This window comes from Corvus brachyrhynchos, unplaced genomic scaffold, assembly GCF_000691975.1.
Source record: "Corvus brachyrhynchos isolate BGI_N302 unplaced genomic scaffold, ASM69197v1 scaffold52, whole genome shotgun sequence".
Taxonomy (NCBI): Eukaryota; Metazoa; Chordata; class Aves; order Passeriformes; family Corvidae; genus Corvus; species Corvus brachyrhynchos.
The window spans coordinates 3,333,296-3,350,395 of NW_008237221.1; the positions used below are offsets into that span (position 1 = coordinate 3,333,296).

The window sequence follows — 17,100 nt, forward strand, 5'->3', positions numbered from 1 at the left end:
CCAGTCACTGACCAAGTGGTTGCACCCCTTGGAACAAGTATCCTGAACCACCAGGTAAGCCCAGTACTATGGCCAGACTTCCAGTAGCTAAACCAGTGGGCTGGTAACTCAAAATCCCACAGGGACACACAAAAAGGTGTTTGAAAACCTCCACCCTGACCTAAGCAGCAAACCATCCAAATCCAGGGAGACCTGGAAGGAAAGAAACATCTAGCTTGGTCGAACAGCCACCCCTAGATCTCCACAAAGATTGTACCTAGCACAGGTATTTTGACCTAAACTCCTATAAAAAAATGACATTTTCATAAGCTGTGAAGTGCACAAGCACATAATTACCGGATGAGCTTGAAATAGTTGTATTGAAACTGATTATTAATTTTTATGGATGTGAACAGGATTTGAATAATCTCAAAGAGATGAACTACAGCTGTTTTTTGAAGCAACTAGAGAGTGTTATCATGCCAAGAAAAAAAATATGTTCAGTCTTTTGCAGACCCTGAAAAGTATCTTCTAAAATATAAATTATGAAAAACATTTTCTTACATTAAGTGTACAGTGTAAAATGTTCATATTGTTGGGGGACTGGCTGGCCTGCAAAGACTCTGTGGGTTGCTACTCTGTGGTCTCACAGCTATTTACAGGAATCTTTCAGTTACTGGTAAGTAATAGGGACATTCAGTTCCACTAAAATGGTTAGACACAGCAAGTGTGAAGAGATTATATCAAATAGAGTTGTTTTCTCCCTTAATTTATGACCCACTGATCTAATTCTAAATTCCACAGGACTGGGTAAATGAGGCACAGCTTTAAACCATCAAATTAAAATCTACATTACCACAATATGAGAACCAGCTGTAAAGATCATCTTTCATGTTCTGTAGAACTAGTCACTAAATATAAATTAACACACTGCAAAGCCTGATCTCGATAATGATGCCTACTGCTCAATGATATGCTAAGGCAGCGAAATAGTATACCCATGGTTTATGCAACTTTTATGAATAGTAAGTCTTAATTCGTCTCTCTATAACATATTTTTTTATTACTTATAATTTTTACACTGTGAATGTTACATTCTCCTTCTATAGAAAAGGCCTTTTTTCTTTTCTGGATTTAGTACGACCATGGACTGTGTCACTACTGCAGTTGCTGGGCCAGGAACACCAAATTTCTGTGGCTGGGTTATGCAGACAGCAGTGTCCCAAAGGACAGATCAAACAAAAGTCTTCTTATTGGAATCATTGTGAAAGGAATAAAGAAATGGTGAGTCAAATATATTGCAGCTCCTTTTTTCTACCTGCCAAACTCCCTGTGCAACAAGAAAATATCTACATGTCTATCTGACCTAACTACCCAGTAAGTAATTTGGGCCTGCTGTACCCTGAGGTTTGTAGTCTGCAAGCTGAACTGGTCACTTTGACAGAGCCAAAGTTGGGGGGCAAATTCTCTGTTAAGCTTTTAAGAAGGATGAAAGAAACAGAACAAAGAAACTCCCTATTTGGATAATGATTTTTTAAGGGAACCAGGATTGTTAATTAAATGTTCACCTTTTCCAGAGTTCATAGAAAACTTTTTGGTTTGTTACAGTTCTGTAAAGAGACTCGTGACCAGAGTATTGGAAAACAGAAATATATGTGCATGGGTATTTTTTAAAATCACAACTGAGATCTCAAGCTTCCCTCCAATTGCTAAGTGGTAAATTTTATTTCTCACTTCTTGTATACACATCTAACACTCAGGATGGAACTGAAAAATACCCACAATTACAGAATGTGATCGCTCACAGGGGCTGAAGCCAATAATCCATCTCCTCATAGTCCTGCAGCATTAAGAACTGTAGGAAACTCTGCCGGGGTCTTCTGACAGGAAAACAGCTGCCAACCCAGGAGAAACACCTCTGTGAAGCTAAAAGGCCCAGCAGGACTCCAGTCCCATGGGACTGGCTAGGCTGCACCACCTGAATACAAGTGTCATGAAATCCTGATGGCAATAAAGGCAAGGAATCTTGTTAGCCACTGCAGTAGTGATGTCAGATGCCTCAGTTTTATCAATGGTAAAATTAATTAACCAATTATTATAAATGTCTATGTCTGCTTGCTGGTAGGAGTCAACACAAATTATTTATGAGAATTACAAAGGTTTCCAGAATCCGTGAGGTGTGCTGTAAGCTGTTTTCTTGTTAGAAACTCTGTTAATTGTGTGTATTAGAGAAAAAGAAAAAGGTGGTTCCGACCTGTCATGCCTCAGTGCCCTCATATCAACATACACTGTGGTGGGATCTGGTCCAGATGTTCCCTGCAAACAACAACATCAGCTAATCAGAACCTGAGGGCTGGGAGGAGAAAAGAGTTTTACCCCCCAAATAACCAAACATTCATTTCAGTGCTAATTATGCTAATCAAATGACAAATTATATTTAAGGTATTCATCAAAGATCAGCTTTACAGAATCAGAACAAGCACTGGAAACATACCTACCATCAGGTACGTGTCACCTTGGGGTTCAGAAAAACATCAAGCAGTCAGACTACTTAACCAACACATGTCAACAGAGGTTCTATTTGCTACAAAATGCCAAGTAATCAGCACATGGATACATACAAAAAATGTTAAATACATTTTGCCATATAAAGGAAGGCGGAAATCGCTGAGGAGACACAGTTTAATGGCAGAAGCACATGGTCAGGAATGTGAAGCATGGTTTACTGAGAGTCTTCCATACATGCAACAGAGAATATACTTGAAGCTAAAGATAGTAAAGGTAGCACGCATGACATGAACCAATCTGGACTGAAGGTCTGTTAAGCAATTATTCTGATCCTTTTCAGTCTTCCACTGCATAATTTAAATCCTTGCTTTATGTCACAATATTTAGTTACTTGAAAAGAGGCAGACTAATTTTAGTTTCCTTTCATGCAGAGATGATGCAGTCTTTAGGCCTTTCCACCCACAGCTTTTCTGCAGTTTTGCAGCCTGCTATGATCTGCCCTTATCCAAAACTTCAAACTCATCACCACTGAACATCATGTGAATTCTCAATGCTCTGGGCTAGGACTCTTCCCTCTGCTGCAGACCTCGTGCCACTGCTAAGCACAAAGCTAGAAGAAAAGCACAACTTCATTTTGGACCACTGGAATGTCAGAAATTTTCTTTCAGCAGAGGAATTCTCCTAAACCTGGTAAACTCCAGATGTACAAACTCCTTTACATGTTATTTAGACATTTACTGCTTAAACCAGCAGGCAACATCAACTCCTAGTGATTTCTGTCCCATTTGGGTTACATTGTAGAGTATAATTCTTCACATTAGGAATCTTCACATCTAGGGCTAAGTTTTACATTTCTGCAGTGCTGGCTGGTAGTTCCACAATTTTTTGAGCACTAAAAGTTGCAATGGAGATCCACAAATAGGAAATTTTTGTATCTAAGGGGGAAAAGAATTACCACTACCAATTGATACTTACTGCACAGGTACTGATCATCACCCACCACCAGAGGAGAACAGGAGTAATAGAGCTGCACATGCATGTTAGCCTCTTTAGCTTGTTATACACAATACAAGGTACAATATCCTCTCTAGCTATAAACAACACGATTTTCAGTCTACTGGTAAACTCAGCAGTGTAACAGACTAGTGCTGAGTGGAGAACTTATTTTAAATATATGCAATGTTGAAAAGAAAAAAACAAAACCAAGGAAAAATTGGTTATCTTTAAAAATAAAACTAAAGCTGATTTGATTTGTAAAATAATGGAAACAGTCAAGCTGGAAAATCAAAGACAATCACTATGGTATTTATTATTTTCAGCATGAATGAAATAGTTACAATGGACATCTAATATTTGATGAAACCTGCATCCAGATAAAGCTATAATGGACTTATTTATAATTTTATAGAAGGATCTGAAAATCCCCAAATCTCCAGACTCAATTTCTAGTCTGTCCCACTGTTGGAAGCTGATAGGTGGGTATTGAGGGAACATGAAAATCCCCTACCTGCTCGGCCAGCTTCCCCAGCCTGTGAGGCTATAGCAGCAGGGATAGCAGGGATGAGGGAGAGAAGGAAATAAGGTAACACAAGACGAAAATAACAATAAAAAATGGGAATGAAGGGTGGGAGAAAAAAAAGAGGAGAATGCAAAAAGCAGGGAGTAAAATAAAAGAAAAACAATGTCAAATACAGGAATTTTACAAATTAACCATTATACCATTAAAGGTTAAAAAAAGTAAAAAATGAGGTGTCAACATTTTAGTAGAGCAACAGAAGAGACAGCTGTAGACTGCTAACCTTGGACAAACAGACTTAAATGGTTTTAGGACACTACAGACAATGTTAGTGGAAAACTCGCGTCTAGCATACTGATTTTTTTGTCGTTGTTGTTTTTGTTTTTGAAGTCATTAAACATTAAGGCCCTGCTATTTAAATGCACTTTAATCCAGTGAGAGTTCCAGGTCTGCCATTTCACTAGTAATAAAAGTTTGTAAGTGATGTACTCTGGAAATCAAAAGTAAGCTCTCTTTTAGGAAAAAAATTAAAATTAGTATACAACAGAGAAAGATACTTACACCTTCTTGCATACAGATTAACCTGATCCTACAGTGAAATAAAATCAAGGCTTGGTGCATAATCTAACTACTGGAAGATCATAAATAGAGTAACTTCAGAGCCCAATAAGTCTTCATTCATATTTGTTATGATAAACAGTTTAATACATATACAGAACAATAAAGTTAAAAGCTGATAAAACCCCATCAGTTCTCCTTCATGACTGATAGCTCAGCAAAGAGACAAAAAATCCTCAGCGGTGCCTAGTCCTAAGCCACTACTATCACGTGGAGTATCTAACACCAGATGGCTGCTGTGGGATTTGCCCTACAACTTGTGAAAACAAACAGCTCTGAAAGCCCTGGCATCCCACGTTCCTCTCACCAGACTTCTGAATGCCAGCAGAGCTAAAGACTGCAGGAAGCTGCCACAGCAACACCTTAAGACAGGTTTATTTTGGTTGCAAAGGAAGATGAAACATTTTAACAAAATAGGATGGATCTGCTTATTACATTGGTGCCCCAAAATAGTATTACTAATAATCCAGGCTGAACACTGCAGTGTAACAGCAAGAAAGCAAGAGAATTACTGAAATCCAGCAGTTACATAATTCATTGCCTGTGACTATACTGCAGGTCCAGAAAGGATTTTGAGAGTACCAGAGTCTCATATGGCTTTTAACTACAGAACGGCTTGAGAAACAGCAGCGGAATTATCAGCACCATCCTTCTGTGGCCAGTTGCAGCTGGAATACTCTGAAAAGTATTTCAAAAGAAGCAGAGTCTAAGCCAAGACCAGAATGACTGACTCAATTTGTCTGTGCACATTTATTTTGAGAGACAGGGATAGAGAGCATCTGTTATGCTGGTAACAGGGAAAAACAACTTCTGGAGTATCTGATATTTACTTAGGACATGCCTGGTAGTGTTCAAGGAAACAAAATGGGACATACAGAATTTTCTGTCTGAAAATGGTTATATCATAAATCACATCTCTTGGACTAAATAAATCTCCTGCCCATGCACAGGCTGCCACTGGTGAACCATCCCTGGTCTGAGCAAATCTCAGCAATATGGCAGGCTTTTATTCTCTGGGAAAACATTGCAGGTCACAACTGCTTAAAGGCCCACCCCAAAAAGTCGGCTGTAGGGCTGACCACGTGCCAGGACTCAGTCCATACCTAATTTCCAGTCAAGTCAAAGGCCAAGCTGCATGCTCTCCCTTCTTCCCTCCCCAGAGTGAAAAACCAGGAACTAGGCTATTAGAAGTCCTAAGAATTTAAATATAACTGGGGTTTTGGGTTTTCTTTCACTATCTAAGGATGTGGCCTCAGTGTTTACTCCGAGTCTACTTCTGCTCCAGTGATGCTCAGAAAAGGAATTTTTGGTGTGCACTTGGCGATCTCACCTCCGCAAGCACAGCGGCTGGAGCTGTGAAAAGAACTTCATGGCATGACTCACAGCAAAGGTGGGAAAGCAGAATCTGAGGGAGCTCACCCAGAGCTGTAGTACATTGCTAAGAGTGAATCATACCTCTGACACAGTGCACAGTCTCCTGCAGCACGCTCTGCAGACCTACCCTTTATTACTTTTAATATAGAAGATCCTCAGAGAGTGTGATCTATCACTAAGTAAAAAGAAATACTGACTTTAAGCCCTAAATTGAGTAACAAAGATTCCTTTGCCAGACAGTGAGGAAAGAGTTCATTTCATGTAACTTCAGCCATCAAAGAAGAAATGTGCAGTATAAGGTAGGAAGAATCTCCTGATGGTGATGGATCCCATCCCCAGATGGGTACCTGAGATGTCTCTTGAAGTATTTCTGTGATTCCACTGACTATTCATGGATATGGGATAACTCACTTAACCTTGCAGTCTCAGTTAGAGGAGATAGAAAAGAAGCAAGATGAATCCAGCTCTCCTTAGCTTGGACAGATTTGCTAGTACATTTTCAGGGTTAACTAAGGAAAATTAACAACTTCTAGAAGTTTTCCCTCAACTGAAATTGAGTAGCAGGTTGAATAAAATGAAAATATTTATTCCAAGTGTTTAAATGGAAATTAGCTAAAATCCTAGAGAACCATCTGTGCTGTTGTAAGAAACAGGCTACTTTTCATATCTATTTTTCTCTCTCTCTTGAGAATGCTAAGATGCTAGTTAATGAGAATTAAAATATGCTAGATGCAATCTTTTCATCTCACTAATCCCTGGACCATTATTTTTGACTATACAGCCATAAAAGGTCAGATATTAATAGTATTTAAGTGCCTAAAGATGGAGGGAATTATTTATTTTCAAAAGCACATCTCTAAAAATCTAGTCCAAAATGACTACATCAAAGGAAGTATACTAAATTTGCTCTCAGTTTGAAAGGAAATGAATACAAATGACAACACATTAGTCTGTCAGTGATCACAACCTGGAAATTAAGATAATTTGGTAGACTAAGACTCTTTTGTACCAAAGGGATTATCACAATGATTTCCTTTTTAAGGTAATCTTTAATAAAATGTTAAATTCTGCTATACACAGACATACAAACACACATAAATGTACATACACACCCTCCTCCTCTTCCTTTTTGAGGGGTGAACTGTAAAAGCTTTCTGGAAAAATCAGTATACCTTTCCCTTGAAACATTTGAGTCTTGGATTTGTCTACAAAATTGGAAATCAAGAAGGTATCAAAGATAATACCCGGGTTGTGTTAGAGGTACCCCTTAGAGAAGAAACCTGGATAGGCTTTTTTTGCTGGTATGGGTCAGTAGCTGAATACTGAGATATGTTTAGTAAGGTGATTAGTAGATACATATTTTAGAAACACTGCAGAACAGACTGGATCACCATTATCCCTGTGGAAGATGATGCTCCAGGTACCATGTGCTGATCTCATAGATGACATAACTTGGAAGAAAAAAAGCAAAGGCAGATGCCATTGACTCAAATATCTTGAGAAGTAGTTTTATGCAGTGTGAAGAATCCAGAAATCATAACCCATTTCTGGAACATACTTGGGACAATACTAATTGTAGGAATATTGTTGATGGGGGATTAAAATTTATTTTGTTCCTCAGCTGAGAAAACAGAAAACCCCACAAGCTATTCTGGAATACCACTAGCCATAAACTTCCAGACAGTTTGGAAAGAGCATTCAATCTAATTCAGTATCCAGTCCCTGGCAATGCCTACTGCCAGATGCTTCAAAACATGCAAGCCTCTATCTTTATATTCTCTACCAAAATGACATGTTTTGTGGTGATGCTTGCAAGTAAAACCTTTAGTAATTTTTCAAACACCTTTAAAACTTGCCAAACAAGGCTCAGCTCAAATGCTTCAAAAACAATTCTGCTTGGGAGGATAATGTTACTACAAATAGCCTGTCCTGAAATGGCTTTTCTCCATTCCAGCCACATTACTCTTTAGACACTGTTTGTCTTTTAGTTTATCTTATGGACTGAGATGCCACATCTTAGTAGAACTCAAGAAGCCTGACAGTAAACTGTACAATCAGCCCAGCTGTTTAACCATCTCACTCAAGGCTCACATTCCGTGCTGCTCCTAAATCCATAGGCACTATCATTAATAACATTCCTTCAGAGATTTACCCACTTTTACAGTTTGATTCAACAACTCAAGAATTTCTGTAAAGAACCATCTAAGAAGCAACCTTCAGCTAAGGAGTTAACACAATCAAAAGGCAGATGTACATAGTCAAGCCATAATCCAGTCTAACTCCATGCTGATTAGGACTTCCAGTTTCTCTAAGTGTAGTCAGCTTTCCTGCATGTTTGCAGTGGGTTGACCTAGTCAGCAGCTCAGTACCCACCCAGCTCCCTGTGGAACAGGGAAAGCACAGGAAGAGCAAAAGTGAGAAAACCCCCAGGTCAAGATGAAGACAGTTTAAAGAGTGAAGGAAAGAGAGAAACCCAAGTGATGCAAAAGCAATCACTCATCACCCCCCTTGAGCAGAACGATGCCCAGCCAGTCTCTGAGAAATGGTGACTTTGGAAGACCAACCACCCTTTTTCTTTAATGCTGAGCATGACATTATGTGGTATGGGACATCCCAGGTCAGCTTGGGACAGCTTTCCTGGCTTTATCCCTTCCCAGCTTCTTTCTCCTCCAGCCTTCTTGCTGGAGGGCAGTGGGGTGGTCGCTCAGGGGGCACAGAGAGAAATGGGGACAGCCCATCCCCTGATGCTGTGCAGGACTGCTCAGCAGGAGCCCAGCCACTGGTGTGCCCCCAACACTGTTCAGTCACAAACCAAAATAGAAAACCAAAAACTTCTAAGTGAAACAATCAGCATGAACAGTCCAGAGATCAGTGCACATCTGAAATAGAGATTTTCAATACTGGCAAGCAAACTTCTGCAGCTAAAAATTTTCCTTTCTAATCTACAGCATCCTTCAAGTCTGGTCCCTGCATCTACCAAAAGCCAGAAAAGTTGTCTTTCAGAAGCAGCTCCACCACAGCAGCAGGGGAGAGCTAACAGGCCCCACCCTGAACTGTTCCCAATGAAGGTATGGCATCATTTACCTCCTTCCCCTCCTTTCTAAAACTTTATTCCTGAAGAATATTTATGGTAGCAATTACAGAATGGCAAACCAAACAACTCTACCTCTGGGCCACAGAATGACTTTTAACCCTGCTCAGCTTTGCCGTGTCTTATGCTTGACAGCAATAATTAAAGACAGCCTAGGCTGTAGGGATGCTCTGCTGCAGTCAGAGAGAAAGCAAGCAGTACTGGAGGTGTGGCACACCTCCTTGTATTCATATCCTGGTAACACTAAAAAGGGCAAGAGGCTAAAGCAGGCACAGACACACTGGTCTGTGCTGAACACATAACCTGTATTTGTCAGATTTTTTTGATAAAATAAAAAATATTTACATTTACAATCAGAAAAGGAATAGCAGATTCTTATCTGCATTGTCACTGACAAGATCTGTTGTGACTTCCACACTGAAGCAGGTACCCATGTGACCTTCATGAGAAATCCTTCATGTAAACCAGGGGTAACTGCCAGCTTTGAAATGTGGGATGGACCACTCAGAGTACAGGCAAGTCCTACTGAGGACACAGTGACTTTGAAGAGGTTAGAGACATGGTAGATGACAAATGGATATGGGACTTCCCAGCAAGAGCAGCTGCCAATGCAGAAGAAGATTCTTTTAGTATTTAAAAGGTTATTAAATTAGAAAACATATTACACCTGAGTAGGACACCTATGGTATTATTACAGGATATGTGAAACTCTGGAACCAGATTTGGAAGGACAGAAGGAGATCAAGAGTCATAAAAATGAGACTGAGATCAGGAAAGCATGTATTAAGGTTTTTTATCTATTTATCAAAATTAAGATGTGTATTAGATGCATGACAGAAATGAGATTCTTATTCTAGATTTGAAAAATGCAATAAAATAAAAAAGGCTGGATCTAATGCCAGATAAATTTAAACTAAAAATAAGGCAAAATTAATTAAAAATGGGACACCTTAAAAAAAAGCAAGTTAACTTCCATCACATGAAGTCCTCAAAGAGAAAATAATATATTCCAGATCAGCCTAAAACTGTTTTCTTGGTGCATTTATCGCTGGTTGAAAAACTAGACACTACTCAGAAATTCAGACCGGATAGCTACAGTTCTCCATCAGTCATTAAAATCATGACTCAATAAAGATTCCTAGCGAATGGATGTTACATCCTGTATTATTCTTGGGAATTTTCTTCTCATTAGAGGATCAAAACAGAAGAGATATCGCAAAATAATTTTCCTTGTGTGCAGAAAATATCTATCTAGTTCAATAGGTAATGGTTGGGAGTATTTCACAAACAGAAGGAATCCATTTGGTAACATACTGAAGTAAACACTTGGAAACTGTAGTTTACATGACATGGTTACATACTGGCTTTGGAGGACAGAGTACACATTCTGTCACTGTCAGGTGCCTTTCTGAATTACTGTATTCATGGGCAGAATAAATGCTATGATTGCAACATGAGAGGGATGTAGTTGACAAAGTAACAGAAATTTACTACCTTTGTATGCAAGAACATTAAGTACCACATGCATTTGCTTAGTATGCCTACGACCAAACAGCCAAAGGAAATACAATGAATGCTTCTTACTGAAAACCATTTCCTTAAATAACTTTGAGCTTAAGGAGTGAAAAATCTTACCTGCAAACATATTGCCAGGTTAACTCTACAGCCAAGTGATGTGCTGACAGCCCGTGGATGGAGACCCAGGTCTTTAAATAACTTTGAAAATGACTGAGTAAGAGCTATTCGAGGTCGTTCTTCAGCCACCACTACGCATGTCCGTACACGTGAAAGGTCCAGTCCCCTTGCCTAGAAAGAAGTCAAAATGTAACAAAGGCCACTAATGGGCAGATTTAATGCAAAACAGTAGTTCTTAAGTGTATTATGCAGGTAATATGAGTCAAGAGGAATAGCAGAACACAGGCTAAGGTATCCGTACAGTTTCCATCTTTCCTGGAGGCCGGATGGCCAGATGACACTCTAATAGCTGAAGATGCACATACTTGCTTGTCATCTCAACATTAGCACATAGGAAATGATGGGCATGCTAATTCTGAAGGGAGGGGATGCTATTTCCCCAAATTAATTCAGACGACAGTGAATAACAGCAAACAGGAAGCAATGTCTAGACTTGGAAAAACTGATTAGGAAATTATTAAGCGAGAATGGTAAAGGCTGGAGACATCATAAATATCAGTATCTCAAGATTCAATTTATTTCAGTAGCACACAGGAAATTCCAGGTGATTTCAGATATTTAGCTGGCTACCTGGCTTTTAATTCTGGGGGAAAAAGGAAGATATACCCTCCTCTCCATACAATGAGGACCACCTAGTTAAAACAACACAGTACTTTCAAGCATGTGATTATTTAACGACAGGGATGAAAACCAAACTAGTACTTCATATAACCAGGGCACTCAAAAAACACTACACTATGTAGCACTCCTTGAGGCTCTTGGACATTTACACCTCTGTTTTCCAACACTTGCCTATCAACACAGGCTGCAACACAGATCAGAAAGCCTAGGTAAATAAAAACCTTTCCTTGATGTTTAACAGCCCTGTGATCAGAAGAATGACTGGTATTGATACACAGCCTTTGGCGAGGAGTAACGTGGCTTCTGTGGAAGCTGCCTGTGCCCTCTGATGATTTTCTCCTCACAGCAGACAGTCAGCAGAGTGTTCAAGGCTCCCAAACCCCACCATACAGGTGGCAGGGCGTGCAGGACAGCAGAACCACTCACCTTCAGTGACTCTGTTTGCGACCCGAGTCCCTTAGTACAGAGCTCCATGACTGAATAGGAACAAAAAGTGTCTCTCACTTTGTACTGACTCACGGCAAGAAGCCACAGGGCGGGATTGGTCTCCAGTTCTGAGGGAGGAATCAGAATAGACTGGTGTCCTGAATAAACGCTGCAAGACACAAGATTCATTAACACACACTAAACACCAGTGTCCATAGACAAGCCATGGGGAGCTTGAATAGACAGTTTATCACAGCACTGGATGAACCATGTGGAGCCTTACAGTGCTCCACAGCTCCAGAAGTATAACATGATGTTTAACCCTGGTTTTTTGTCATACTTTCAGAGTCTATGATGAATCATGAGAACTGCAGGCAGAATGTGCTCCTAAACTGCTAATTTACTTAAAATTCCTGTGGACTTTGCTGTTAGAACTGTACCAAAGAGAGCAAAATAGCTCAGTTATAAATGGTGTGAATAAGCAGTACAATAATATTAATAAAAATTAAGCCTTGCTGACAAATACTTTGGATTGAGTAATTAGCATTTTAAGAGACCTTGACTAAAAAAGTACTTTATTGCTTAATATGGAAAAAACCTGTCTCCTGCTAAAGGAAGCAAGAGGTTTGCAATAATTTTCAAGGGAGTAAATTTGGCCCCAATTCAACAACCCTTGCGGCTTTAAATTTCTTCTGTGAAAGTTTCATGAACTTTTGAAACTTAAATATGCTACATCTCTTGTATACTGGATACTCACTGAGCAAAAATACTGCTAAAATACACTTATCAGGGCCCTGATGGAAACAATTATGTCAGAGCTAATTTCTCTGGTATCTAAGATTTTCCCCAAGGGAAAAATATTCCCAGTTTGATGAGTTTATTTCCCATGGGTTCTGTGTTGTTCACTCATCTCACTCAGGCAGATTTACCATCAATTTTACAGTCCACTCACATCTCAATTTGTATTCTGTAGATATTTCCAATTTGAATGGTGACAGCGTAAAGCCTCCAAATCATAGAAGTTCTGAGAAAGGACCATAAAAGCCCCTGAGATTTATCATGCACAAAAGAATTTCATTTGTGACTTGAAAATTGAAATGCCAGCTTGGTAAAGTAAAGTCGATGTTTTCAAATCCAAGTGTCTGAGGTAAGACATGAAATGGAACTTTATTTTCAGGAAAATGAGCATCTCTCTAACACTGGACATCAGGACACCTTTGCAATTCTTGCAGATGGGCTGCACACACTCACACAGGTTCCCTCCTCGGTTAGTGAGTGCCCCCACTCCCCCAAACCCAGATGAGAGTGCTTTCAAAAGCTGTGCCATGTAGAGCAAGGTTTGTGTGATCTGGATGTCTTTACTTGGTACGATAAAGGCAAAAAAAGGTGTACAAGTCCAGCCACAACAGCAGTTAATAATGCAAATTGTTTAGGTCTCCACTGGAGTAGGAGCCTGATGATGTCATGGAATATGTATGAACTACAGTTCAAACAATTTCATTTATCATAGAGGAGAAATTTTATCTTTGACTGCTTGTCCCCATTTATGCCACTCTGGGTGATTCATGACCAGTGGCTTCCATGGAGAGATGTGCTCTGGGATGGGGCTGACACGATGACCACAGCATGGGGCAGGCAAATGAACCATTACACTTTTATGGAATCAGAGTAAGTATCACTGAACCTTGAGCATGTGCTGCATAAACATGTGAAAAGAGATCTTGGCAATGTTACCCAAGCCTGAAAGGGGAATGCCCTGAGCTCAAGTGAAAGATCACACCTGTCAGGGAGTAGTACCAGTTTTTAGAATAAATAATACCTGACTCTTTCTTTCTTAGCCAATTCTATTAAGTTTTTCAGAGACGTAAGACCAACAGACCTTTTAGCTTAGGGCTTCACAAAGAATCAAGGTGTGCAATCCGTCTGGTAAATACATAATTCTTACAAACAGGAAGCTGTAACCACTCATGTAAAAGCCTGGGATGGGCTCCAATCTGTACAAATATGGTATACAGAGATTGACTCTCAAACCCTTCCTCCTGCCCCTGAAATTCTCTAGTTGATGCAACGAGTATCAGGGGAAAAAAATTATCTGCACAATAAATACCTCAGGAAACATGATGCCAGGGTGTCAAATGTCAGAGAATTATTACTCTCAACCACATTAAGATCCCTTAAGTATCACTTATTCAACTGGGCAGACATACCAAAATCAAAACCAAATCAAAAGAACAAACTTTATCCCTGTACTGAAAAGTGTTCCCACAAACTCCACAGTAAAATGGGAAAAGAAAGCTGCATTGCTTTGGTAGGAAAACAAAAAATTGATTCCAAATGTATTTTACCAGAAAATCATTTAAAATAGCAGAATTTACACCAAAGACAAATGTTTTCCCCCTCAGCAACACTAATGTGTGGGGACGAACTGTCTACCTCTCTTGACCAACTTATGGACAAGAAAGATACTTGGGTTTGCTCCCACCAACAGTCCTGCAGCAAAGCATGAGGATTTGGATGCAAAAAAACCCATCTTCTTCAGACTGAGGGGTACAAATACTCTTATGATCAGGCTTAGACTAAAAAAATTACTCCAGTTAGACTGAAACAAATTAAGATGTTGCTTGCATGTTTTCTGAGTTTTCTAATGCCTCAAAAATACTATGGAGTTCAGGATCAAACTGCATAGCAGAAGGAAATATCTAGCAGGCAGGAAACTTTCTGTGGTGGAAAGCCTCACATGTGCTGCTCTTGTCTGCAATACACAAATCTACAGCCAGCTGATACCATGCCTGGAAACTTCATGCCCAACACAGGCTTTGCCTACTGAACTGTGGTTTAATAATCCATGCATATCCTCTGATTTGCTAGAGCAGTTGGTGGAGCTACAAGAAGAACTACAAAGGCATAATTGTGGGGTGATTGTGCCAGTTCCACAGCTGAAGTGGTTTATGCAGCACCTGGTCACCACGACATCAACCATAACTTGGCTCAGCTCCCTGAATCAATCTCTGAAACATTACGCAGAATCTGTGTTTCAGTCCAAGCCACAAAATGCTCCTGATAGCTACATATCTGTGCAAATTCACAGATTTATACTCCCCTGAGAAGCTATCACCTGTGTTTTGGTGAAGAGAAGCTGAGGAAAAAATACCCTGGCACAGCTGGTTGAAGCATTTCTACCATTCTGGTGGTTTCAAATCACTGTGAGATGTTAGAGGCCATTTGCTTATCATGAATGCCAAACACCACACAGAGGACCATGGGCTTGAACAAACTGCAGTTGTGCAAGGCTGCTTTGGAGATGCTGGATGAAGCTTGATATGGTTCCAAACCCATAGGAAGCTCTGTCAATGCTGCCTCCATGTAATTCTAGGTATGGTAGAGTTAATCCTGAAACTGAGGCACTGAACAAGGTGAGGCAGTTCCATCTCACCTTGAAACATCATAGTTAAGATGGTTAAGCTGTCAGCTTGGCTATTCTCATACAGGAACAAAGAAAATCACGGTGAACACTGCGGCAGCAGGGGGATCAACGGGATATTCGGAAAACTTGGGAGTTTAAATATAAACTGTTGAACCTAAATTCCCCTTTCTGAGATTGCAACAATATATGATACAATGGACTAGGTGCAAGATTTAGTTATGTAAATACTGGGAAGGAATTGTATCAAGATTGTTTCTTCCATTGGTGCAGAAAACTGCATCACAAAAGTATCCACCTCCTGATGCAAGTCTTGACAACAGGAGCAGACACAGTGCAGAGCATCCCTTGTCACAATGACTTTTGGCATGCAGATTCAGAGGGAAATGCCAGGGTGGCTGAGGTGGGAGATCACCTTTTAGAAATGTTGTCTTCCTTTAGGGAACTGCAGAGCAATCCAGGGAAAAAAAGCATTCATGTGGTGGACAAAGCCTTGGATTGTGGCAGTAAGTGAAGAGCCTTGTCTGCCTGCACTAAGCAAGGGCTGCCCAAGGACATGAATCCTCCAGGTAAAAGCACCAGGATGCATTTTGGTATGACGGCACCATCTGATCACAACACTGGCTCTGCTGCTGGCAGGCTGTTTTGGCAGCGTATGGAGATTCCTGGAAGGACCTCTTGGCACTTAACTGTTCCACTGAATTGGAGCTTTATCCCATATTGTGCTGAGGCAGATTAGCAGAAAAAGCTGAGGTTTTATTATAGTTCCAAAAATTTCAGCAGGCCAATAAGTGCTGACAATGGCAAGTGCAATTTCCAATTGCATTCTGGCAGGTTACTGACCCACCACTGCCCTTACCCCTGGGTCCTTGCCAGGTGACATGAGCTGCTTTCCCACTTCACTGGAGGAGGCAGGTGGGTACTGCTGCATCCTGTCAAGCATATGCATTTGGTTTCTGCATTTCTACAGATGATATTTGGCATTTGGTGTTGAGGGACAGGTATGGGAACTGGGTGCTTGGTAGAGCAAAAGTCTTCACAATCACCTGGACCAGAGCTTGTAGGGAGGACAGTACAGGCTATAGAGGACAGTGCTTAGGCATATATCTCTCTTGGGCTTCAAAGGACTTGGGCAAAAATTAAATCTTCAGTTCTGGAGACCCACCATATACTAAAAAAAATGGACTTTTGGAGAAAAAGTAACCACCACCTGAAGAGTCCAGAGATGACGGCTGGCACACAGCACTCTAAGAACATGACTGCACATGGTAAGCAGATAACCCATCAGTACCAGAGACAGCAAAAGGCCACTGCTCAGCCTTTAGCATCATTCTGGTTCCTTATCACCATCTCTCTTGCCCCACTTACTCCCCCATCTACGGGCATGTCTCCAGAGGTGATAACAGTAAGTCTGCCAGCTCATCTCAGAACTCACATATCAAGGTGACTCAGGGCTTTCAGCTGCCCTTGAACCTTCCAGACTTGAGGGAGGTTTAACAGTACTGTTATAATGTGGAAGGAAAGCAAATTGCCTCTTCCACAAATTGCCACTGGCAACAGACTCTGCAGGAAACTGGCACACAGCAGTATGAGAGCAGACAACACACCTTCACACTCCTCCTGGGCCAATTATGCACTTTGCAAAATACATGACAGATGTTTATGTTCATATCCTTCACTTCCCATGCCAGGGTTATCCAGTTCTGATGTGGGATTTAGGCTTCTTTATGCAGTCTTGCCTTTAGTTTGCTGCACATGGGCTGGAAATTGGGGGAAATGCTCATGTCTGCCAGTTATCTTCAAGTTAGCCTAAAAAACCTAACAATAGTTAGTGATTCCTAACACAATAAA

At 40.5% G+C, this 17,100-nt stretch overlaps 1 protein-coding gene across 2 annotated transcripts in view; it reads right to left on the minus strand.

Moving 5' to 3' along the window:
- The window catches only part of DIP2C (disco interacting protein 2 homolog C), a 145,778-nt gene that overhangs the window by 26,797 nt on the left and 101,881 nt on the right, over positions 1-17,100 (minus strand). The window contains exons 30-33 of one of the 2 annotated variants that reach the window (XM_017728922.1): positions 11,829-11,997; positions 10,722-10,892; positions 3,995-4,024; positions 2,234-2,295 (exon numbers count right to left, since the gene is read on the minus strand). In XM_017728922.1, the coding sequence (XP_017584411.1) occupies positions 2,234-2,295; positions 3,995-4,024; positions 10,722-10,892; positions 11,829-11,997 (432 nt within the window). The remainder of the gene's footprint in view (positions 1-2,233; positions 2,296-3,994; positions 4,025-10,721; positions 10,893-11,828; positions 11,998-17,100) is intronic. The other variant, XM_008629661.2, reaches the window with a different exon arrangement.